Below are 25,439 nucleotides of genomic sequence, written 5' to 3'. Positions count from 1 at the left end.
GCGCGCCACCATGCCCGGCTAATTTTTGTATTTTTAGTAGAGACGGGATTTCACCATGTTGGTCAGGCTGGTCTCGAACTCCTGACCTTAGGTGATCCGCCCCCAGCTCGGCCTCCCAAAGTTCTAGGATTACAGGCATGAGCCACCGCGCCCGGCCGATAGTTATATTAATCCTTCCTTTCGTTTATGGATCTCAGGAAAAGGGCAGACTTGGTCGGGAGAGTAGACCCACCAGAGCTTCAGATTCCAAAGCCCCCCTGGTCAGGGTCACTGCGGCAACCAGAGCCTCAGCCCTCTGGTCTCGGCGTCACTAGAGGATAGGGGCTGGGCCTCGGGAAGGCGGGGCGCGCCCTTTGGAAGGCGCGGAACTGTTGTGAGAGCCGAGCGCGTTGCTGCCCGGAGGCTCCTACGCCACGGCCCGGCAGCTTGAGGGCCGGGCGCCGGAAGTGAGCTATTCGGAGGCGCCGCCGGGAGCTGCCACGTCCGAGACCCGGAGCAGCCACCGCCACAATCATGGTGAGTGTTGGGACTGAGGAGGCCGAGCAGGGTGAAGGCCACGGTCGCAGCCCTCACGGGTTCCTCGGCCGTGCTGAGTCCCAAATCCTAAGCTCCCCTCCACCCACCGCTTAGAGATCTGGGGAGCTCTGGCCCCGTCCTTGCGGACCATTCCGAGCGGAGTCCAGAGGTGAAGCCAAAGAACCTCCCTGACTCTGCGGGGCGCGCCGCTGCCGCGTCTCCTGCCAGCCTCCTTCCTTCTCTTCCAACAATTGAATACAAAACGAGAAACAGCAGAGGAGCTACTCTATACCGAGCCCTCAGCATTGTTCGTAATCTCAGCCTGCTAACATGCTTGTGAAGAAGGTGCCATTCTTCTCAACACTTTACAGATGAGGACACTTGAGGTTCGGAGACGTGGAGCCTCTTGCACAGCTGCTTAAGTGGTAGAGCCGAGATTTGAACCCTTCTAACCATTCCTTTCTGCCGCCTACTACATCCCCTAGCAGAGATGATTGGACAGTTGCTCGGGATAGGGCCCCCAGGTAGGATGGGCACCTCGGGAAACGTGAAGATGGCCTGAACGACCCTCCGAAGGCAGGGGCTCAGGGTTTTTTAAGTCTCTGTGGCATCTGCAGTGTACATTCACTCCACACTTACTCCTTGAGTGAATGAATGACTGAATGAGAACTAAAGAATGGAAGTATCCGGGCTGAGCCTGGCATATCTAGTACATGCATTCTTTTAGAAACATGGGTGTGCCTCAGCAGCAGGTTTGAGGGAACCTGCAGGAACCTAGAAATCAGAACACTGTGTTCTTGCTCTGCAGAGGGTTAGGTGTAAATCACTCACCTCTGGCTCTTCCACTGCAGGTTAGAGTTGAGGCTCTTATGCTCTGACATTGAGCTCATCCTAAATGAATTTTTAACTCATTATCTGATTTCAAAGAGGTGAATTATTTTGAGTACAGGTGTTAACAGGGACCAGATAACACCAGGTCCCTGGGAAGAAGTACTCTAAGAAGTTAGTTCTCTCTCTCTCCCCCCTCTCCCCCCACTACCCTCTCCCTCTCTCTCCCTCTCCCCCCTCCCCCTTCCTGCCTCCTTCCTCCCTCCTTCCCTCCTTTTCTCTCCCCCTCCTTCTTTCCTCCCCCCCCGCCTCTCTGTCTCATTCAGAAGCATGGTTCATCAACCGTGACTGGTGGGTGAGAGTGGTTAGAATTAAATGTTGATTATTTCTAAGGTCCTTTGGTAACACGGCTGAAACTACTTCTCAGTAAACTTTCTTCCTGAACCTACTTATCCTCAGCTTTACAGAACTCAGTGTAACAACTGCTTTACATTTTAGACAGGCAGCCTGGTGGAGTGAAGTTTTGTGGACTGGGAGTTAGAAGGTTAGAGAATGGGGCTCTTTTCCCAGTTCTGCCTTTACCTAGCTCTGTGACTTTGGCAAGTGCTTTCTCTTCTCTGGGCTTCTTCAGTTCCTTAGTCTGTTGTAGGTCTCTGATTGACTCTGCCCTTGGTACCCTGCCCTCCCCGCCTTCCCGTGCACTTTGTAACCTATACAGCTTGGCACATGGAGGAAACTCCTTATTGTCCTTACTTGCCTTTGCAGACTTCGGGGACCTGTTTTTTAGAGAGTCTAGAATTTGATGAGAGAACCTGTGCTTACTTGGTGTGTACCTCTTGAACTGCTTTGCAGCCATCCTCTTCCAGTGTCTGCCTTTCTGAAAACACAAGTCAAACTTTATACCTACAGGGCTTGTGCTGGAAAAGATGAAATGGGGAAAATGGTAAGAAATGTCTGTTCCACAATGAAACTTCTTTTAAGTCTTCTTTTCTGTCCCAAGAATTTAAGAGAATAGTGGTTGAGCAAAGAAAAAAAAAACACCTTTTGTTCATTTACTTATTCATTCAGCAAATAGTCACTGAGTTCCTTCTATTTGCAAAGCACTGTGCTGGATGATTTGAGGGGATTTGAAACTGCAGATGGCTCAGACTGTGGATCCAAGGAGCTCACCTTCTAGTGGGGAGAAGAAACAGCATAAAATGTTGTTTGTGGTCAGTGCTGAAGATGTGCAAGAGAGTCCAGCCATTTGAGGATCTGAGAATCAAGAAAGGTGATGGGTGGCCCTTTTTGAGCTGGACTTCAGAGAATGGAGAGGAGGGTGATGACCATGACACCATGTTCCAGCCCTACAAACTGTTCAATCCTGGATCCCACTAGGTGATGGACCAGGGAGCAGCCTCAGGAAAAACTCTAATCAAGTCTCCCAGTCTGAAGTAATGACTTTGTTAGGCATAAACTGCCTGGAACATCAGAGGCTCTGTCATCCAGGAAAGGAACACCAGCTGTAGCTCCCTTGTGGTCTCTCCTCACCCTTAAGAGTAGCCAGGACTGCTTGCCATTTCCCCACACACATCAGGCTCTCAGACCTCTTTGTCTCTCCTCATGTATTCCCTCTGCTTGGCTGCTTGGACTGGTATTTTCTCCTGTGCCACCTGCAAATTCCTACCCATCATCTAAGGCTCAATTCATGTCTACCACCCCACCCCTCAGGCTCCTATGGGACACTCAAACCACCATTACAGAATTTATCTTGCCACACTAGCATTATTCGTGAGCTTCTCAAGGGCAAAAGTTCCTCTTTGTGTATCTAGTTCCTGGCACAGTGCTTGGCAAAAAGAAGGTACTTAGAATGAATGCTTACTGAGTGAATGAATGAATGAACGAACGAATGCAGTCGTTCGTTGAGATGGTTGTATTCTGCCGTCAGTTAATTTACCAGCGATATCTTTGGTTCTAGGTGTCAGTAATTAACACTGTGGATACCTCCCATGAGGACATGATTGTAAGTATTAATATCACCCTCCTGGAGGGCTGTGGACATGGGCATTTTTGTGGGAGGGAAGCAATTTGGGTTTTTCATTACCCCTTTCTGTTGATCATTCATGGATCCAGGGTGGCTTTGCAGTGGTTGCCCATTAGCCTGTAATCTCGGGGTATGGTTAGGCTCCCCAGCAGTGCCCTCTGAGTCGTTAGGACTGGGCAGTCTGGTCACTCTCTGCTGGGAGGAACCTGGGAATAGTTTGTAGTTCTAGGCTGTCAGTGTTCCAGCCAACACAGTAACCTGCTCTCGGATGAAGGCTGAGTGGGTGCAGAGGTTTTACAATAGGCTTCCCACCTGTCTTCCTCCTGCTGTCACTTCTTAGCCCCACTGGAAAGGGGAGTGAAAAGAAGAGAGTATAGAAAGATGACTCAATACAGAGGCAGAAGGTGGCCACAGTGAAAGCCCCAGGCAGAGCCCAGTCAAACCACCAAGACAATAGGCCAAGCACAGCCCTTTGAACCAGAAGTCGTACTCAGGGCATTTCCTGAGAGGTAAACACAGGGCTCAGTATAAGATGACAGGGCTGTAGGAGAAGGTCCAGAGGTTAAAGTCTACAGCAGGAAAAACACAGACTCTCCTTCATTCAGGGCCAAGCAGCCTTTGAGCAAGACCCCGGACAGCTGACTCACAGTGATTCATGTCAGGGTTCTTGCCCTCACAACCTGTCCACCAACAGTTGCTTTTGGGTTTCTGAGAGGTTGTCTAGTCCCAGAGTTGTATATTTCTCTGGATTCAGTCATGAGTGGTCTAGCTGTGAGACCACGCCTCCTTGGAGATAGCATGGCATCATGGGCAGGAAGACCCAATCTGAGACTCCCTAGCCAATATCTTAACATTTCTGAGCCAGCCTCAATTTACTTATGGGAAAAATAGTAGATATGCTACCTACTTGTATGAGTTTGGTTTGAGAACTAGATGAGGCGAAGTAGTAATGATAAACATTTGCATGCTCACTGAGTATCAGGCCCCATGCTAAGTAGTTTTCTTTTCTTTTTTTTTTTTTGGAAACAAGAGTTTCACTCTTGTTGCCCAGGCTGGCGTGCAGTGGCGCAGTCTCAGCTCACTGCAACCTCCGCCTCCCGGGTTCAAGAGCAATTCTCCTGCCTCAGACTCCGGAGTAGCTGGGATTATAGGCATGCGCCACCACGCCCAGCTAATTTTGTATTTTTAGTAGAGACAGGGTTTCTCCATGTTGGTCAGGCTGGTCTCAGCCTCCCAACCTCAGGTGATCCACCCACCTCAGCTTCCCAAAGTGCTGGGATTACAGGCGTGAGCCACCGCGCCCAGCTGTACTTTTCATTCAATATCTTGTTTAACTTCATAACATGTCTCAAGCACCCTTGATGCTATCATTAACCTTATTTAAAGATAAGGGAAGTAAGGCCCATAGGATGTTGGTAAATAATAAAGATAAGGAAACTGAAGCTCAAGGAGATGAAGTATTTTCAAAGTTTGCACAGCAAGTAAACTAAGGAGATAGGATTTAGATCTGGAAGGTACTGTGTCCTGCCTCCTTCCACTGAGAAGCATGAGAAGTGCTTCAGAAAAACCCCTGTACTGCCTGCCTTCCAAGAAACCCAAGGCCTGATACAGTGGAGGGAGTTCCCAAAGAAAAATCAGGTTGTGTTCCTCGTGTAGGGAGGTGAGAATTTCCATCTAAGGCAGACAGAATGAGTGCCTTTGAATGGGCATAATTGCCCTTGGTGGCCGTGGGAGTGCAGCTGATAGTCCTGAAACTCTCAGGGTGGGACAGCTGGAGAAAGTGACATCCATTGGAATAGGCAGGGCTAGCAAGCAGGAGAGACCAGGGTGTTCAGTGGGGCGGGAGGCATGGTGCCTCAGAGACCATCATCCCGTGGACAAGGATCTGCAGGCAGGGGCCAGGCCTAGTTCTGCATGCTCAGTCAGCATCAAGGAATTCGGTTCACAAGTGGTGAGAGCAGCGACACTTAAGGCATTGTGTTCCTTGGGTGGAAAGTCTGGGAAGCTCTGGGCACACCACTAGGGAAAAGGTCGAGCAGAAACCCCAAAACAAAGGTCCACAGAGGATCCAGGGCCAGGGCTGGAAGAAAGAGCCCAAATATCTGAATGGAACCCTGTGTGCAGGACAGAGCTGCATCACAGAGGACCTGACTGGGGACTCCAGGCAGTCAGAGGCCCACTCCTTTGGCCTGCTCCCATGCATTAGCATCAGGTGCTAGGGCTGAGCTGAACCCAGGGCTATTCCCCTTTAGCCCACGGAGCCTAAGAACAGAGTAGGGCCTGAGAGGATGGAGGAAGAAGAAGGCAGCTAGGCCAACTTTTTTTCTCCCATACCCACCCTGCGGAACAGGAATGGAAGGGCCCTTCCCTGAGGTTTGTAAAGGGTCTGTGACACCAGCTGGGTGTGGCTTGCTTTTCCCTTTCAGAGGGACACTGCCCGTTGGTGAAGTGAGAATGTCCACATGCTAGCTTCCTGCCTGAGGGTGATGATACTTTGAGATTAGATTGATTTCAGGGAGATTCTGGTCCGAACTAGACTCTGTGTGGTGACAGCCCTCACCCTACCTGCCCACCCACCCAGCCTGCAGGCTTCCCGAGCTGTCCTCCCTTTGCAGCACGACGCCCAGATGGACTACTATGGCACCCGCCTGGCAACCTGCTCATCAGACAGGTCCGTCAAAATCTTTGATGTGCGCAATGGAGGGCAGATCCTTATCGCCGACCTCAGGGGGTAAGTGCTGGCAAGCCCAGGGAAGGGCTCCAGGAATGGTGTGGGTTCTCAGGCCCTGCTTCAAGCGTAGTTGCAAAGCATGGGAGCCCAGATTCAGAGCAACCCCAAAGTGCATTTGGCAGAGAGGACGCTGGGATCCCAGCCAACCTGGCTGTCCTCAGCAGACGTCCCCAGGGATGATGCTGTTAAGGGCACAGGTGGATGCAGGTGTGAGTCTCAGCTCTGCCACTTTATATGTACCCATTAGAAGACCTTGGGCAAATGAGTCAGTTTCTGTCTCAGAGCCTTCATCTTGCTCATCCTCAAAACTGGGCCAGTGCTACCTCCTGTCCAGCTAGTGCATGCAAGGCCCTGACGCAGGGCCCAGCACACAGTAAGTCTTTAGTGCAAGCAGCTACTGCTACTTTTAAAAGTGGTAAACAGTACCATTTCATGCAAGTTTAGCCAGTATGACCTGAAGTGTCACAAAAGCATCGCCATAAGAATAAGGTAAGAATGCTATCATTTTATAAATGCCATTGTTCTGCCTGTTTGCCCGTGGCAGGTGTTCAGTGATGATTTACAAATGTTTGGCCTGCCCTGCTCCCTACTGAGATCTTGAGGAAGTTCTGGCTCATTTTTATGGCCACATCTCTACTGCTTTCCCTTAGCTTACTGCCTTTCATGTATTTGTGGGTTTTTCTGGGTGCCATGGATCTCCAGGGGTTCTGTGAGTAGAACTCAGGGGTTGATGAATTGGGACAGGAGAAAAAAAAATGCATTTTCAGTGACTCTGATATTTAGCATTTCCTTCAATTACGGATGTAGGCTAGAAACTTCAGTAGTATTTGTAGTGCCTGTCACTTTGTCACCAGTAGAAGTCACAGATATTGTTATCACACATCACAGTTACTTAGCTACTTCAGAATATCACTTATGCTCATCACGACTTTGAAATTACAGTGGTTATTAGACCTGCCACTAGAGTTTGTTGCTTGAAGTGTTAACGAAGACGTACATGCATCACTATCTCATAAATTGCTTTATAATATTTTGATAACAGGCTGGGCGAGGTGGCTCAGTCCTGTAATCCTAACACTTTGAGAGGCCGAGGTGGGAGGATGGCCTGAGCCCAGGAGTTTGAGGCTGCAGTGAGCCATGATGGTGCCACTGCACTGCAGCCTGGGTGACAGGGCAAAACCCTTCTCCCAAAAAAAAAAAAAGTGATTAGTGTATAATTTATAATTGAATTTTCTTTATAAGCCTAGTTCTGTGTGTTTTGTGCATTATTCTGATGAGGGTCCATAACCTTCCCCAGAATGCACAGGCAAGATTAAGAGCCATGACAGGTAGGTGCTCAGCACGTGTTTGTTAACTGAATTAAAAAGCAGTTTTTAAACTAAGTCAGTGTCCATTTGGGGAAGTGGGCCTAGAAGTTCCCCTCTGTCTGAGTGTCAAATGATCAAGTGGCTGAGGAGCCAAATCGGGCTTCTCTATGCAGGAGCCCCTGGACAGGCAGAGAGCTGCCGCAGTGCAGCTTGTTGGCCAAGGCAGTTATGTTTGCTGTGGCTCTGTCCTTTCTGCTGTTTTTCTTACATTCAAAGGATGTGAAATATTGGAGGGATAAAAAACATTCCCACCCCATTCTTTTTTGCCTTAGTAAAAACTGTGCTAGTTGTTGGAAGTTTGAGTCTATTCACAGTTTCATTAGCAGCACCTTTGTAGGGACTGGGAATGTTCTGTTGTCCCAGCCAGAGGGAGGAGGAGACTTGAGTGTGTGCAGCCCACAGTGAAGGAGTAAACCAGGAGCAGCACTAATAGCTAATGGGTATTGAGTGGCTTTTTTCTTTCCTTCTACCAAGCATTGTTCCAAACTTTATGAAAGAATTCTTATTGATTTCTCCATTTTCAGGTAAAGAGACAAAAATATCCTTGCCTAAAGTCAAGAGCTAGTGAATGGGGGAATGGGGCTGGTCTCCTAACCACTAACTCTACCACGCTACTCTACCTCTTGAGTGCTAAGGTGCAAACCCTTCCCTGGGCCAGAGAAATGGTCCCCATACAAAGCCTGGCACAGAGCATTTGCTCAGATAGTACCTGTGATCAGGTAAATGGATAAAGATCAGAAGAGAAGGGAAAGACATGCCTTTTGAACAAATTAAAAGAGTAGTGGAAAATATCAAAATGAAACTGATAATGCCTCCTCAGGAAGCTGACCGTCAGGAAGGATGAATAGCAAGTGAGTCTACAAATATTTCCTGAGCACTTGTGGCTGGAAACCCTGGACCAATTAATGACTATGCTGTAGACAGTACATATAGACAGTGCTGGCTGCAGTCTGGACAAGTGAGGTTCCTGCCTGGAAGGCTGACCCAGAGGCTCAACTCTCTCTCAAAGGCTCTGTGACCTTAGGTTGCTTAACCTCTTAGGACCTCAGGCTCCTCACTGTCCACTGAGCACCCCTTTTGAAATGGCATTGTGTAGCTCTCCCTTTGAAGTTCTTAAGCAGTTCTGCCCTGATACATTGTCTCAGGGAGCCATTTAGTTCTGTCCAAAGCAGTGCCTGCAGAAACACTGTGGGTTCCTCTGGCCTGTCTCTCACTTTGCAGTCATGAGGGTCCTGTGTGGCAAGTGGCCTGGGCTCACCCCATGTATGGCAACATCCTGGCATCGTGCTCCTATGACCGGAAAGTCATTATCTGGAGAGAGGAAAATGGCACCTGGGAGAAGAGCCACGAGCACGCGGGACACGACTCCTCAGGTACACTGAGCATGGCAGCAGAGTGGGCGAGGGCACCACTGGGTAAAAAAGGAGGACTCTGTCCCGGCTGGAGCCCTGGCTCCCTGCCCCTCGTGGTGCCTCTTGTCTGTCCCTTGAGCTTTGGTTGGCTTTTCTGCTAGTCTGTCTGCAGCTGAGTAAGGCCCTAAGACCTAAAGCCAGTCCAAAACAAATAAGAAAAGACAAGTGAGTTTCTCTTCAGGATTATTCATTTTAAGGACTACCCTTCATTCTCAGATTGTTGTCCTACCCAGTTTTTCGTTAGATAGACTGTAGGTTATGAAATCATGGTATTAGTAGGTGATAGGGTTTTTTTCAGTGTCCTCAGTTGACCAAATTACAGCTTCCCCCTGGTGACTCCTACAGTTGTTTGTTGTGGAAATTTAGTAAAACAGTAAATCTGTGGAAGGCGGGACCTGGGGCCGCGGTCTCCCTGCTTTGCTCACTGCACTCTCCCTCTTCCTACAGTGAACTCAGTGTGCTGGGCCCCCCATGACTATGGCCTGATCCTGGCCTGTGGGAGCTCAGATGGGGCCATCTCCCTGCTGATGTACACCGGGGAAGGCCAATGGGAAGTAAAGAAGATCAACAACGCTCACACTGTGAGTCCCGCCCCTGCCTTTCCTGCAGTGAGAGTGCTTGCCTTGCCCTGTGTCCGCAGGCTCCCTATAAGGTGGCAGGGGAGGGTCCCTGCTGTGCAGTGGGCCGGGGAGGGGTCAGCTGACCAGACATGATTGCTGTAGAGCAGCTTTGGGCCTCTTTGCTCTGAAACCAGACCAGGCTGCACCAGCCTCATTCAGCCCAGGCAGGACTTGGCACTGCTTCCTTGTTGTCTGCTCCCAAGCAAGGGAGGGCTGGGCACCAGGAAGGTGCAGCAGCAGCCTGCTCACTGCCACCTTAGCTATGGCTGCGTCCAGGTGACATGCCCTGCAGTAGTCACTGGGACCCTGTAGAATGGAGTGGTGTTACTAACATTTTTAAAAAGTATGTGAGCTATGCATACATTTAAGAAATATTAATATAAACAAGGTCATTCTTTACCCAACTTTTGATGAATTAGTGAGCAACAGCGGTTGTGATGTTGGTGGTTCAATCAAGGCACAAGCGTTTGCAAAGCGAACATCAATGTCCTACCTCCTACCACCACACAGTTCAAAACCCAACAATAACTAGTGTGGGGGGCTCATATGACTAATGCCACATCATTTGCTGTCATGCATCTGTGTGATTATTGGATATATTATGAGTTTTCTACAACAATTAGTATTTATTCTTTTTCTAATCTCATTCCAGTTCAGGGTCACAGGTGGCTGGAGCCTGTCCTGGCAGCTCAGGGCATGAGGCAGAAGCCAGCCCTGGACAGGATACCATTCCACCAGCGGAGCACTCGCACACGCTCCCACACGCACACTGGGACAATGCAGGCGCACCAGCGAAGCGAACATGCACATCTTTAGGGTGTGAAAGGAAACCAGAGGACCAGGAGAGAGCCCACGCAGACACAGGGAACGCACAGACTCCACACAGGCAGGGCCCCCGCTGGGAGTTGTTTTTTTTTTTATCTTGTCAACATTATAATGAAATGAAATTGAGGATCAGTTGTACGTAGAATCAGACAATCTGTGGTCTTTTGTGGCTGGCTTCTCCTGCTTAGCATAATGAGTTCAAGTTTCATCCATATCATAACGTGTATCGGCACTCCATTCCTTTTTATGGCTGGATAATACTCCATGGTGAATATAGACATTTTGTTTATCCATTCATCAGATGATTGATGTTCTTGGCCTTATGAACAATGCTGCTATGAACATTTGCAGATAAGTTTTTGCATGAACATATGTTTTTAATTCTCTTGGGTCTATACCTGTTGTGAAATTGCTGAGTCATGGTAATTCTGTTTAACTTTTTGAGGAACTGCTAAACTGTTTTGCAAAGTAACTGTACCCTTCTACATTCCCATCAGCAGTGTATGAGGGTTCTACTTTCTCCACATCCTCACTAACATATGTCTGTCATTTTGATTACAGCCGTCCTAGTGAATGTGAGGTGGTATCTTACTGTGATTTTTTGGGTTTGTTTTGTTTTGTTTTTTTGAGATGGAGTCTTGCTCTGTCACCCAGGCTGGAGTGCAGTGGCATGGTCTCAGCTCACTGCAAGCCCCGCCTCCCAGGTTCAAGCAGTTCTCACACCTCAGCCTCTTGAGCAGCTGGAACTACAGGCACACGCCACAACAGGAGACAGGCTTTCACCATGTTGCCCAGGTTGGTCTCAAACTCCTGGCCTCAAGTGATCCGCCTGCCTAAGTCTCCCAAAGTGCTGGGATTACAGGTGTGAGCCACCGCACCCAGCCCTTATTGTGATTTTTATTTGCATTTTGCTAATCAAAGATGATGGTAAGCATCTTTTGGGGGCTTATTGGCTATTTGTGTATCTTCGGAGAAATGACTGGGAGGGGTTTGCACTCTAACACCAAGTGAATGCAAGCGGCCCACAATAAGAAAGGCTGAAGGGGCGGGAAGAAATCTGAGCTCTGTGATCCTCCAGAGCAAGCCTCTGGGACAGGCCCCCTCAGGAAGAGGAACTGCTGGAAATGAAATCACAGTTGAGCTGGATAGGGACACAGGAAAGGAAGGATGAGATAGACCAACGTGGGGAAGAGAAACAAAGACAGGAACTCCTGAAAGCCATCTCCCACATTTTTTAACACTACACAGAAACGAGGGAGAGTTCTGAGCTTAGACTTTCCTGAGCCTTTCTTATCAGGAAAACTCATCTGACCTAAAAATAACAGAAAAGTCTTTGAAGTGAAATTGCATACAAAGGTTTTTTTTTGTTTTTTTGGTTTTTTTTTTTTTGAGACAGAGTCTCGCTCTGTCGCCCAGACTGGAGTGCAGTGGCCGGATCTCAGCTCACTGCAAGCTCCGCCTCCCGGGTTCCTGCTATTCTCCTGCCTCAGCCTCCCGAGTAGCTGGGACTACAGGCGCCGCCACCATGCCCGGCTAGTTTTATGTATTTTTTAGTAGAGACGGGGTTTCACCGTGTTAGCCAGGATTGGTCTCGATCTCCTGACCTCGTGATCTGCCCGTCTCGGCCTCCCAAAGTGCTGGGATTACAGGCTTGAGCCACCGCGCCCGGCATCATACAAAGTTATTATATAAGAAACAAAAATACGCAAAATACCCTCCCTGTGGACAGTGAGAGTACGTTAGAAAGATACGCCCACATAACAGAGCCAAACTGTAACCCGCTATTTCAAATCAAGCCAGGTGACATTCTAACAATACAAAGCATGAGAGAATAGCATAAATCAACATTTTAAAAATCAGAAATAAGGCGACAGAACTCAGGAAAGAATTAGAAATAAAAATCATTTCAGAAGTAAAGACTAAGTTAGATGAAATGCAAGTGTCGATAAACACAGCAGATCCTGCCTGAAAAGGATAAACAGTGTGAAAAAGGAAACATTTCAAGAGCAAAAAAGTGAAGAGGTAAAAAGGTTTTGAGCAAAAGTAAAGACAGGCAGAACGGCCGGGCGCGGTGGCTCAAGCCTGTAATCCCAGCACTTTGGGAGGCCGAGACGGGCGGATCACGAGGTCAGGAGATCGAGACCATCCTGGGTAACACAGTGAAACCCCGTCTCTACTAAAAATACAAAAACTTAGCCGGGCGAGGTGGCAGGCGCCTGTAGTCCCAGCTACTCGGGAGGCTGAGGCAGGAGAATGGCGTGAACCCGGGAGGCGGAGCTTGCAGTGAGCTGAGATCCGGCCACTGCACTCCAGCCTGGGTGACAGAGCGAGACTCCGTCTCAAAAAAAAAAAAAAAAAAAAAAAAAAAAAAAAAAAAAAAAGACAGGCAGAAAGGTCAAACCTATGAATACCAGGAGTCCCTGGAAAGGAAAACAGAACAAATACCAAAAAGTAATCCAGAAAACTTTCTTAAAATTAAAAAACAAAGATTTGAAACTTGAGATTGAGAGATCATGCCCTACACTTAACAGTATCAGCCAGGTGCAGTGGCTCAGCCTGTAATCCCAGCACTTTGGGAGGCTGAGGCAGGCGGATCACCTGAGGTCAGGAGTTCAAAACCAGCCTGACCAACATGGCGAAACCCCGTCTCTACTAAAAATAACAAAAATTAGCCGGACGTGGTGGCGCACACCTGTAATCCCAGCTACTCGGAAGGCTGAGGCAAGAGAATTGCTTGAACCTGGGAGGCAGAGGTCGCAGTGAGCCGAGATCACACCATTACACTTCAACCTGGGCAACAGAGCAAGACTCTGTCTCAAAAAAAAAAAAAAACAAGGCCAGGCGAGCTGGTTCAGCCTGTAATCCTAGCACTTTGGGAGATCGAGGTGGGAGGATTATTTGAGGCCAGGAGTTCAAGACCAACATGGCCAACATAGTGAGACCCTGTCTCTTAAAAAAAAAAAAACCCAGCATCACCAACTAAAAGATGTAATTCTAGTAAAATTATTAGACTTTAAATTTTGAGGGGTTCTAGAGAAAAGGAACCTTGTGACTTAAAGAGAAAAGACAATTAGGTTATTGTCAGACTTTTCAATAGTAAGGATTGGTGCAGAAGAAAAAAGAATAACATGTTTAAAATACTCAAGGAAAGAAAGTATGGGCCAGGGATTTATAACCAGGAAAATTGACTTTCAAGTGCACACAAAGACTTATACACAAAAGTTTATAGCAGCTTTACTAGCCAAAAACTGCAAGCAGTCCACATGTCCATCAACAGGTAAATGATAAGTTGTGATATATCCATACTTTGGAAATACTGCCAGCATTAAAAAGAAATGACTTAACACAATAAGAAGATGAATACATTTCAAAATAATTATGCTGAGTGAAAAAAAAAGAAAAAAAAGGACACACTGTGATTCCACTGCTGTAATATCTAGGAAGTGCAGCTGAGCAGGCCCGTGGTCACCAAGATTGGGGACTGCAAGATGGGGAGATGGATTACCAGGGGATCGAGGAAACTTTCTGGAATGATGGGCATGTTCCTTATCTTGATTGAGGTGATGTGATGATCCTACAGGGTATATTTTTGTCAAAATTCACCAAATCATGCACTTGATATGCAGTTTATGTCAATTATACCATATCAAAGCTGTTTTTAAAATTAGCTTTCAAGTGTAAAGAATATGAACTATTATCAATATGCAAGAATTCAGGGAATATTTGGGAGGCGGAGCTTGCAGCAAGCCGAGATCGCGCCACTGCACTCCAGCCTGGGCCACAGAGCGAGACTCTGTCTCAAAAAAAAAAAAAAAATTCAGGGACTACTGTTTCTAGGAGCCCTTCCTGCGGAATCTACTAGAGGATACATGTCACACAACAAAAATGACTACAAAGACTTCAGCATAAATATATAGAACTAAGATGAAATGAGGGTTAAAAGGCTGGGCCCACGGCGGACACGGTGGCTCACACCTGTAATCCCAGCACTTTGGGAGGCTGAGGCAGGCAGATCACCTGAGGTCAGGAGTTCAAGACCAGCCTGACCAACATGGCAAAACCCCATGATGTGGTTTGTCTGTGTCCCCACCCAGATCTCATCTTGAATGCCCACGTGTTACAGGGGGTACCTGGTGGGAGGTGGTTGAGTCATAGGAGGAGGTCTTTCCCATGCTGTTCTGTTCTCTTGATAGTGAATAAGTCTCACAAGATCTGGTTCTATGAGGAGGAGTTCGCCTGCACAGGCTCTCTCCCTTTTTGCTGCCATCCATGTGAAATGTGACTTGCTCCTCCTTGCCTTCTGCCATGATTGTGAGGCCTCCCCAGCTATGTGGAACTGTGAGTCCATTAAACCTCTCTTTTTTTGGTAAACTACCCAGTGTCAGGTATGTCTTTATCAGCGGCCTGAAAATGGACTAATACACCCCATCTCTACTAAAAATACAAAAATTAGCCAGGCGTGGTGGCACACACCTACAATCCCAGCTACATGGGAGGCTGAGGCAGGAGAATCACTTGAACCTGGGAGGTGGAGGTTGCAGTTAGCCAAGATCGCGCCTCTGCACTCCATCCTGGGTAACAGAGCCAGGCTCCGTCTCAAAAAAAACAAAAAAAAAAAAGGCAGTGGCTCACACCTATAATCCCAGTAATTTGGGAGTCCAAGGTGGGAGGATCGCTTGAGCCTAGGAAGTTTGAGGCTGCAGTGAACCATGATCATACCAACCTGCCCTTCAGCCTGGGTGACAGTGAGACCCTGTCTCAATAAAAAAAAAAAAGTTTTTGTTAATAATAAATAAAGAGGAGAATCAGTCATCTTTGGAAAGTGACAGAACCAGTTCAGAAAGAATCAAGCGTTTATCCAGGCTTTCCTTTCTGACCTTGTATTAGTCTGTTTTCACGCTGCTGGCAAAGACATACCTGAGACTGGGCAATTTCCAAAGGAAAGAGGATGGAGAACTCAGTTCCACGTGGCTGGGGAAGCCTTACAATCATGGCAGAAGGCAAGGAGGAGCAAGTCACATCTTACATGGATAGCAGCAGGCAAAAAAGAGAGCTTGTGCAGAAAAACTCCCATTTTTAAAATCATCAGATCTAATGAGACTTATTCACTATCACGAGAACAGCATGGGAAAGACTTCCCCCCGTGATTCAGTTACCTCCTACTGGGTCCCTCCCACAACATGTGGGAATTCAAGATGAGATTTGAGTAGGGACACAGCCAAACCGTATCAGACCTCTACCCCGGGTAACCAAATAGTTAATGAGAAGTACCCCTATCTGGAGCATTCCATGGAATAAATGACAAAGAAAGGATAGAATTAGAGTATCACCATTTTGCAAGACCCAGTGAATTCAGAGAAGCCTGAGTTATTGACAGCTGTTAATATAAGAGACAATCTAACGTGCCTCCTGATGAGAGAACACACCAGCTCTAGTCTTGGCCAAAGGGATCACACCTGAGTCTCTCCAGTCTTGGCTCCAGCTGACAGTTTTCAGGAATTCAGAGGAACATATTGAACTGCATATAAAGCAACAAAACCCAGACCGAGAAACTAGACTCTCTTCAGAAAAATTGTAAGGAAAAAAATCAGAGGAGGAATCTGCAAAGTAGGAGATGTAAAAAAAAAAAATCCAAAAAAATGTTTAATGGATAAGACTGTAGTGTCAAGGGATGCACATTTGGGCGATAAAAGGGGGGAAACTGGGTTAGAAGTCAGGGCAGTGGTTACTTGTAGAGGGAGCTGTGATTAGGAAGGGCATAATGACAGGGCTTTTCAGGCAGGTGGCAGAATTTTTGTTGATCCATTTATAATAAAAGATTTTTCTTAAAAAAGCTCCAATGTACTGTTCTTTCATGTGTTTAAAAAATGTCCTGTTTCTTAAATTTGTGGGAGTTCTTAATTTCTACTTTTAGTGCACACTGCAGAGAAATGCACACACTGTTGGGATCCTTGAGGGAGAATTCTGAGCAGTGGACCACATGATGAGTGCTTCATGTCAGCCTTCACACACAGTCCAGTCCTGAGAAGCGGAGGAGAGAGGGACAGCAGGCTTGGGTCTGCGAAAGCAGTGTTCTCTTGCAAGGCAGAGTCACCATGTGTTCCATCTTTACAGATTGGCTGCAATGCCGTCAGCTGGGCCCCTGCTGTTGTACCTGGAAGCCTCATAGACCAGCCTTCGGGACAGAAACCCAATTACATCAAGAGGTTTGCATCAGGTGGCTGTGACAACCTCATCAAGCTGTGGAAGTAAGTAGGGAAATGTGACTTTCTATTTAAGGGGACATTTCTGCCCTTTACCCTACTCACCATGACTCAGCCACACTCACAAGAAACAAAGTCACCTTTCTTTCTCCCTCCTGCCAGTAAAATACTGTTTTCAATCTGTCGAAGGACATCCTTGAAAAACAACACAACACCTGTTCACCTAATTCCCAACTGTTGGAGCTGACTCTCTGGCTGTGGAAGCAGAGCATTTCCTGGAGGGTTTTTTTTATGGCTGGGGTGAAGGGAATAAAATGCCACAAACTCCATGAATGAAAGAAGAAAGATGGAATCGCTTCTCCACCCCAGGCAGATCCTGTTGGGTAGGGGAGGAGTTGAGGTGTGGGAAAGGCCCCCAGGTGGCTCCCTGCTGATTCTCTTTCTGTCCCCGCTGTTAGGGAGGAGGAGGATGGCCAGTGGAAGGAGGAGCAGAAGCTAGAAGCGCACAGTGACTGGGTTCGAGATGTGGCCTGGGCCCCCTCCATCGGCCTGCCCACCAGCACCATCGCCAGCTGCTCCCAGGTCAGCCCAGGGCCATGAGAGCATCTCTTGTCATGTAGTCTCGAGTCAGGCCCATCAGCTCTTAGTCTCCTTAGCGGAAAGTCCTCTGTGAAGGTAAAGGGAGAGCAACAGGCACCTTTGGCCCAGAGCACAGGGAGTCAGGTCATCGTGTGGGGAACTCTGGGTCAGAAGCCACAAGTGGTCTGCCTCCACTGAGATGAGAGAGCTACAACAGAACCAGCACCAAGCAGGAGGTGGATTCGGGATGAATTTTCCCTCCCGCCCGTTGTGACACTAGGGAGCCAAGGTGCCCAGGTGCAGTTCCGAGTGTTCCCAAGCAACGATGGGGCGGGATGGGAAGGGATGGGAATTCTAGGCTCAGCTACCGAGCCACCCTTCCCAGACAGCAAGGACCACCAAGGGCGAGCCTTTAGTTATATGCCACCACCCTAGAGGGAGCCAGCCAGGCCTTTCATATCATAGGAACCTGTTTGGTTTGGTTCTAAATTTGAGATTTTTGTGCCTTTTCACTTGTGCCTTCTCATTCTCGGAGCTTGGTTTTTGGAGAGCTCTGCCCATTCAGTTGAGAAGGTATAGATAGCCAGTGGAGGTGACTTAGCAGGCATCAGGAAAACCCCAGAGAAAATCTGAGTTAGCAACGCAGAGTCCACCTCCGAAACCTGGATGAGAAAAGGAATCCGGGACACTCTTGACCAGTGTGAAGAGACAGAAGCAAAGCTGTGGATGCCCCAGAGGTCCTTGGCTCCCCTTTGAATCCCCCACCCTGTGCCTGCAGAGAGGTGCTGCGTGGCTCTAGATGGGGAGGACATCACAAACACAGCCTCGCCCCCATCTCCTGACTCTATCCTGTTTCTTCCTAGGACGGTCGTGTGTTCATTTGGACCTGTGATGATGCCTCAGGCAATACGTGGTCCCCTAAATTGTTGCACAAGTTCAATGATGTGGTGTGGCATGTGAGCTGGTCCATCACAGCCAACATCCTGGCTGTCTCCGGTGGAGACAATAAGGTACATACCCATTCCCCACGGCTTGGTGGACATGGCCTGTTGGTCTTCACCCCGCCCACTAGAGAGCGCACTTGACATTCCCACCTGACTGCAGGCTGGGAAGGAGCCTCAGCCAGGGCTGTGTGCTGAGTGTGCCTCTTAGTTACATCATTAATGTCACAGCCCCCAAGGTAGTATTGGTATGTCCCCCTTTCACAGATGAGGAAAGAAGCTGACAGAGGCGATTTGACTTGCATGGGGGTCCCAAAACTATGAGGTGGCAGGGCCAGTCAGGCTCATCACCCTGCTAACCATTTGGTCACCTCATGGCGATGTTCAATTAGCTGTGCCAAAAAAGTAAGTGTATGAGAACCCATAAACAAAAGCGAGAAGATTGGGGACTTTTTTTTGTCCCTAACACTTAAAAGGCTTTTTAAAAATCTGTAGAGTTTATGAATACTTGTTATGCTGGTAAGAGTCAGGTACACAGTGGGTGCATTGAAAGAGTTTGCATTTTGCAGCTAAAAAGAGTTCTGGAGACCAGCTGCACAGGGATACAAATGTACTTCACACAACTGGACTGTGCAGTTAAAAATGGCCAAGATCATTTTATGTTACGTGTATTTTACAATTAGAAGGAAAAATTACTCGCAGAAAGGAAGCAGTAACAAGCCACGGCCATCTGCCCAGCTGAATTCCCCTGTAAGACAGAGGATCCCTAACTCCACAGGGTCAGTTCCACATGGAGTGGCTGTGCTACGTTTTCAGGCACATCTGCTCTGCGTCTGAAGTGCGAGTTGGTCTGGATCCTGCCAGCCCTTGCTGCTTCTCTCCCTTGCCTGTGTTGGTCTTTTACTGTTTCCCAGTGGCCACTTTGGCTCCATGTCTTACCTTTCATTTGTGTAGCTCACAGCACAACCAACACAGGCAAGGCAGAGCAGCAGCTGATCTCCAGAACTCTTTTCAACTGCAAAATTGAAACTCCGTACCCATTAAATAACTCCCTTCCCCATTGCCCACCCCCCAGCGCTGGCAGCCACCCTTCTCCTTTCTGTCTATGTGAATGTGACTGCTCTAGGGAACTACCTAAGTGGAATCATACAGTATTTGTCCTTTTGCAACTGGGTTATGTCACTTAGCAGTATGCCCTTAAGGTGCCTCCATGCTGTATGTAGCACGTGTCAGAATTCCTTCCTTTGTAAAGCTAAGTAGTGTTGCATTGTATGGACAGCCTACACCCCATTTCTACACTCATTCCTCCACCAGCGGGCGCCTGGGCTGCTGCCACCTCATAGCTATTGCGAATAGTGCAGCTGTGAACATGGGCATGCAGATCTGAGAGCCTCTGCAGGCAGCTTTTCTGACCGAGGGTCCCTTTCATCTACAGTGGTCCCAGAAAGATCTAGCAGGCCCCCTCTCAAAGCCATATTTCTAGTGAGTGCCAGTCAGGACTAGAACCCAGGTTTGATGGCACTCAGGACAGACCAAGGGACCAGATTGCCTCAAGCAGGCCCACAGTGATTTTTACAAGGCTGTAAGCAAGTGCCTGGCTGTACATGCAATGTTTTGGGGTCCCCGTCACTATGCATTTAGGCTTCTTGCTCTTTCCTTCTTTATAAGCCTATTTCCTTTTGCTGTCTCCATAGCACCCTTAGTTAAAGGACTTAGTGTTTTCAATCCGAGAGTTTTCTGCAGTGTGTTGAGTGAATAAAGTGTGTCCCTAAAGCAAGAGTTCTTAAAATCAAAATCATTATTTTCATTTTTAATGAAACTAATATATGTACATAGCTTTAGATTGTTTTTGTTTTTTGTTTTGTTTTGAGATCGCGTCTCACTCTGTCGTCCAGGCTGGAGTGTACTGGCAGTCTTGGCTCATTGCAACCTCCGTCTCCTGGGTTCAAGTGATTCTCCTGCCTCAGCCTCCCCACTGGGAGATTATAGGTGCCTGCCACCAAGCCCGGCTAGTTCTTTTGTGTGTATTTTTAGTAGAGACGGGGTTTCACCTTGTTGGCCAGGCTGGTCTCGAACTCCTGGCCTCAGGTGATCCACCCATCTCAGCCTCCCAAACTGCTGGGAGCCACCACACCTGGCCTAGATTGATTTTTTTTAATGCAGCCTCCTAATTTTCACTCTCCAGGGGCAAATCTTTTCAGCTCTTAGCTATTTCTTACACAGTTTACTTCAGTGTAGAAACAACATACTAATGTTACCTTCCTCTACCACAGTAGCTTTCAAACTGCAGCGTTGTTACACCTGTTAAAACAGATTGCCAGCCCCACCCCGAGAGCTTCTTAATCAGTTGTTCCAGGCCCCAAGAATCTACAGTTGTAGCAAGTTCCCAGGTGACCGATGCTCTGGTCTGGGGACCACACTTCACAAACCCTGCTCCCTGCCACCCCATATCCTGTTACCGTAGCTCTGTCACAGTTTGGTGAAAACACTATCCTGTGTTGACATCATCATCCACAGCTGCTATTATTGTTACTCCTTTTTTTCTGTGAGTTTTTATTCCTGGACTCTCATTTTGGTGGGATTTCAGTGGAGGAGGGACATGCTCTGTTCATCCACAAGCCTCTGGGCAGTGGTTCTTGATGGGGATGAGGCTCATATTTAGGGGACAGCGGAGGGAAGGCCTCAGACCCATGATAATCTGCTTGTGCACTGACTTGCAGGTGACCCTGTGGAAGGAGTCGGTTGACGGGCAGTGGGTGTGCATCAGTGATGTCAACAAGGGCCAGGGCTCCGTGTCAGCGTCAGTCACAGAGGGCCAGCAGAACGAGCAGTGACAAGACAGGTGGGGCCTGGCTCCCTACCCGCCAGCGCCAGGACTGCCCCTTCCTGGGCCAACTGACCAAACAACTGGGAAGAGCCCCCAACTCCAACAGGATTGTTTTCCCAGGAGGAGTTACAGATGCAGCCACAGATTGATCATCTGCCTTAATTATCGGAGATGCTTTGTAATCTGCTGTCCAGCTGAAAGCGCTCATGTTATGAGGAAGAAACTGCAAATGAAGTTCAAATCTATTTTAAACTATTTTGGGCCATTTTTATGTACCTTTGGGTTCAGGCATTATTTGGGGGGTTTTGTTTCCAAAGTAACTAAATAAAGTCATATTGCTTATAATTCCCGCTGCGTTATCCTAACCACCTCCCACCCCACCCCGCCAGCTCAGTTTGACTCTTGTCGGTCCACGCACTAGAACAACGTACACAAAGGCCATGGCTGTGATGGCCTGGCTCAACCCCACCCACAAAGGTGGCTTGTCACTGCATGAGCATCTCTTTGATTCAGTTTATACTGAAAGCACCATACAGAGCACTGGACTCAGCCTTTGGTGACAAGGACTGTAGCCCTGGCTCTGCTGCTCAACCTCTCCGTACACATCCTCTTCTGCAGAATGGGACTAATACAGTCTGCCCTACAGGATGGCTGCAGGACTCAAATGAGCTAGCGCATCTGGTGACCCACAAAATGCCATGCAGATGCAAGGTGATATTAACCAGACACCAATAGCTATGAGGCTGGCCCAGAAAGTGGGCACAATTCATTCAGTTTATTGACGCTGTCAGGGAAAGGAGGGCCCTGTGATGGGAGACCTAACTGACCCTGAACCAGGTTTTCAGCAGAGGCCCTGTGACCCTGACAATCGCCACAGCCATCACTGAGCCTGCAGTGAGCCAGACACTACCCTGGATCTTTCACACACTCACTAATTTAAGCAACACAAGAACCTTGTGTGGGTGTCCCCAGTTCACTAATGAGGAAGCGCTCAGAAGGTAGAAGCACTGCCCAGGACTGTGCAAACATAAAGCCAGCACCTGGGTCTGGCCTGTCTCAAGAGTTACTCCCCACTGTAGCATCAGGGTGGGAGCTGGGGGGATCTCAGCTATAATCCAAGGGTGCTTCTCACACCAAACCTTTGTATGAATCGGCCCAGATAAAAGGTCAGCCCAGTTGCCTCAGGACCCCTAGTCTACCTACTTCTTGTCCTTCCCTCCTTTTTCAGCAGCAAAACCCCCTTTTTAAAAAAAATAAATCTGATCATACTATGTAACATGCAAAAAAGTGAAACCACTTTGGTTAAAGGTGAGGATAGAGAGGCCATGGCCTGGCCCAGTCAGCCTCCCAAGTCACTCCACAAAACCCAAGCCTTCTGAGACCAACATGAAAACAGCTGCTTCCTTCCCTTCATTACTCAGAAAAGCAAAGCCCAGGAAGGCATCTTCGCGTGCACTACTGAGCGTAGAGTTCTACACCGAATCCTTGAGCCACATCCACATCTGCCTCCCTGATATGCATGCTCTGTGCTCCTCAAGCCTGGGCCTGGGCTTCCTATGGTGCCAGCTGCTGTCACCAAGTAACTACCGAGAAGGAACTAGTCCCGTGTCACTCTGGGTTGCTGGTAGGTTAACGGGTCCGTGGCTGTGTACTCTATTTGTAACTCACACCACCAAGGATCGGTTAAGATAATTGGGAGTTAAATGAAGTTTGCACCATAATAGTTGTTTATGCTTAGAGTGGCAACACATTAACCATTCCTGGGGTAAGAGGAGACCCCAAAATTAGTTACCACAAAATAGCCTAGTCAAATAGAAACACTATCTGTAAGACTTGAACGCAGTTGCCAAGCCCAAATGAGATAAAAGAAAGGGAAACTTAAAAGGAACAGAGTTCTGGTTAGGGCCAGATGGCGCTAGCAGCCACATGTTTTTTAATCCTTTTGCAAAAACAAAGCAACTGTGACAGCAAAAGAAACCCAGAGACCCTAGAACATGGAGTAGGCCAAAGCCTTCATAGACACAATACCTCTGAGAGAGCAGCAGGGCGAAGAAAAGGGAGTTTTTATGGTGCTATAAGCCAGAGACCCCCAAAATTGCCATCAGATACTCATCCATTCTGAGTAGAAAACTCAGCAAGTCAATGTGAAAACAATTCCCAAAACTAGAAGATTCACAGGCTTCCACTTACAAGTGAGCCCAGAAACACTAAGGGGAGACCTTCCACTTCTGCATATAAAGGATTAACAGTTACAAGAATTTCCCAGCCAGGTATAGTGGCTCACAACTGGAATCCCAGCACTTTGAAAGGCCAAGACGGGCGGGTTATTTGAGCCCCGGAATTCAAGACCAGCCTGGCCAACACGGCGAAACCCCATCTCTACTAAAAATACAAAAATTAAGTGCAGTGGCGGGCCTGCAGTCCCAGCTACTCAGGAGGCTGAGGCACAAGAATCGTTTGAGCCCAGGAGGCGGAGGTTGCAGTGAGCCGAGATTGCACCGCTGCACTCCAGCCTGGGCAACAGAGCAAGACTCTGTCTCAAAAAAAAAAAATATTTCCCTGGCTGGGTGCAGTGGCCAGTACTTTGGAAGGTTGAAGGAGGAGGATCTCTTGAGCCCAGGAGTTTGAGATCAGCCTGGGCAACACAGCAAGAGCCTGTCTCTTTAATAATAAATAAGAATTTCCCTCACGCTATAAACAACTACGAAATCAAGAAAAATACATGAAACAACTACTGCTTTCAGACATAGGACAACAGGCAGTGTTTGGGAAAAGGGAAACAGGTAAGCACAACAAATGCCCCAGATTACTACCCAGAAGCAGTTTCTGGGCCAAAAGGTAAAGAGAGACTCCAGAGTCTAGTAGTCTCTGGGACTTGAAGAGACAGAAGTCAGAGTTTAGGAAGACCCAGGCAGGCTGGGCGCAGTGGCTCATGCTTGTAATCCCAGCACTTTGGGAGGCCGAGGTGGGCAGATCACCTGAGGTCAAGAGTTCGAGACCAGCCTGGCCAACATGGTGAAACCCTGTCTGTACTAAAAATACAAAACCTGGCCAGGCGTGGTGGTGCACCCCTGTAATCCCAGTTACTCAGGAGGCTGAGGCAGGAGAATTGCTTGAATCAGGGAGGCGGAGGTTGCAGAGAGCAGAGATTATGCCACTGCACTCTGGCCTGGGTGAAAGAGCAAGGCTCCAACTCAAAAAACAAACAAACAAAAAAGACCAAGGCAGAATTGAAGGCAGAGGAGGACGAGAGGAGGAAGCCACACAGAGCAAGCTCCTGAGAGCTGAAGGGTCTCCTGGAGTCTTTGGCCAAGTACTAAATAGGAAGGGTGAAACCAATAGACCAAGCAGCTGGAGCTCACATAGGGGTGGGAATAGCCCATGTTCCCAGCAACCAGAAAAAAAGAGACATTCCACACAGAACAACAAATACAAGAGGGCAGCAGGCCAGGCGCAGTGGTTCACGCCTATAATCCCAACACTTTGGAAGGCTGAGGCGGGTGGATCACGAGGTCAGGAGTCCAAGACCAGCCTGACCAAGATGGTGAAACCCTGTCCCTACTAAAATTAGCCGGGAGCAGTGGCGGGCGCCTGTAATCCCAGCTACTCAGGAGGCTGAGGCAGGAGAATTGCTTGAACCTGGGAGGTAGAGGTTGCAGTGAGCCGAAATCGCGCGACTGCACCCCAGCCTGGGCGACAGAGCAAGACTCTGTCTCAAAAAAACAAAGGAGCAGCAGCCAACTTCTCATCAGAAAGTAGGCAAACCATAAGAAAACTAACATCTTTAAAGTACTGAAACAATTTAAAAAAAAAAAAAAAAAACCTGTGTCTCAAATTCTATACCTAGTGAAAATATATATTTCTTTCAAATAAAAGCTGAAAGAATTAATCACCAGCAGAGCTGTCAATACAAGAAATGCCAAAGAAGTTTCCTTCAGGCAGAAGGAAAAACGGGCTGGGTGCAGTGACTCACACCTGTAATCCCAGCACTTTGGGATGCTGAGGCAACAGGATTGCTTGAGCCCAGGAGTATGAGACAAGCCTGACCAACATAACATGGTGAGACCCTGTCTCTACAAAAAAATACAAAAATTAGGGTTTACAAATATGACTTCAGGCCCAACACGGTGGCTCACGCCTGTGATCCCAGCACTTTGGGAGGCCTAGGCAGGTGGATCACTTGAGGTCAGTAGTTCAAGACCAGCCTGGCGAACATGGCAAAACCCCATCTCTACTAAAAATACAAAAATTAGCTGGGTGTGGTCGCGCATGCCTGTAGTCCCAGCTACTTGGGAGGCTGAGGCAGGGGAATTGCTTGAACCCAGGAGGTAGAGGTTGCAGTGAGCCAAGATCACGCCACTGCACTCCAACCTGGACAACAGAGCAAAACTCCATCTCAAAAAACAAACAAACAAACAAATATGACTTCAACATATTGCAAATACCTTCAACAACTCCAATATCCCTTTACAGATATCCCCTTACAGGCCGAGGGGGGAGGATCGGTTGAGCCCAGAAGGTGGAGGTTGTAGTGAGTTGAGATCACACCACTGCACTCCACCCCAGG

General features: G+C 48.1%; 1 protein-coding gene and 1 long non-coding RNA gene across 20 annotated transcripts; both read left to right on the top strand.

The window, feature by feature from the left end:
- The first annotated feature begins 453 nt into the window (after positions 1 to 453).
- SEC13 (SEC13 homolog, nuclear pore and COPII coat complex component) lies at positions 454 to 21,217 on the top strand. 19 transcript variants are annotated; one of them, XM_065538987.1, is made up of 11 exons: positions 454 to 516; positions 888 to 941; positions 2,110 to 2,287; positions 3,302 to 3,346; positions 5,983 to 6,098; positions 8,687 to 8,838; positions 9,325 to 9,458; positions 16,437 to 16,570; positions 16,984 to 17,107; positions 17,968 to 18,114; positions 20,766 to 21,217. In XM_065538987.1, exons 3-11 carry the CDS (start codon positions 2,147 to 2,149, stop codon positions 20,877 to 20,879), a joined length of 1,107 nt encoding a protein of 368 aa, XP_065395059.1. In that variant the 5' UTR covers positions 454 to 516; positions 888 to 941; positions 2,110 to 2,146; the 3' UTR covers positions 20,880 to 21,217. The 19 variants fall into 19 exon arrangements, with proteins under 19 accessions (XP_065395059.1, XP_073889064.1, XP_065395057.1 ...); XM_074032963.1 differs by having other exon boundaries at positions 888 to 1,040; positions 2,197 to 2,287; XM_065538985.1 differs by having other exon boundaries at positions 888 to 1,040.
- On the top strand, positions 11,964 to 12,773 carry LOC141409707 (uncharacterized). The gene is made up of 2 exons (XR_012431472.1): positions 11,964 to 12,375; positions 12,709 to 12,773. It is a non-coding gene; the product is annotated as an uncharacterized lncRNA (long non-coding RNA).
- Positions 21,218 to 25,439: the final 4,222 nt, after the last annotated feature.

Source organism: Macaca fascicularis, chromosome 2, assembly GCF_037993035.2.
Source record: "Macaca fascicularis isolate 582-1 chromosome 2, T2T-MFA8v1.1".
NCBI lineage: Eukaryota > Metazoa > Chordata > Mammalia > Primates > Cercopithecidae > Macaca > Macaca fascicularis.
This window is presented reverse-complemented; position numbering and strand designations above follow the sequence as displayed.

Coding starts and splice junctions, on each gene's coding strand:
- SEC13 (XM_005547804.3), top strand. CDS start 2,147: ATGAGAGAACCTGTGCTTACTTGGTGTGTACCTCTTGAACTGCTTTGC. Junction 2,288..3,301: donor AAGATGAAATGGGGAAAATG/GTAAGAAATGTC, acceptor CTTTGGTTCTAG/GTGTCAGTAATTAACACTGT. Junction 17,108..17,967: donor CCATCGCCAGCTGCTCCCAG/GTCAGCCCAGGG, acceptor GTTTCTTCCTAG/GACGGTCGTGTGTTCATTTG.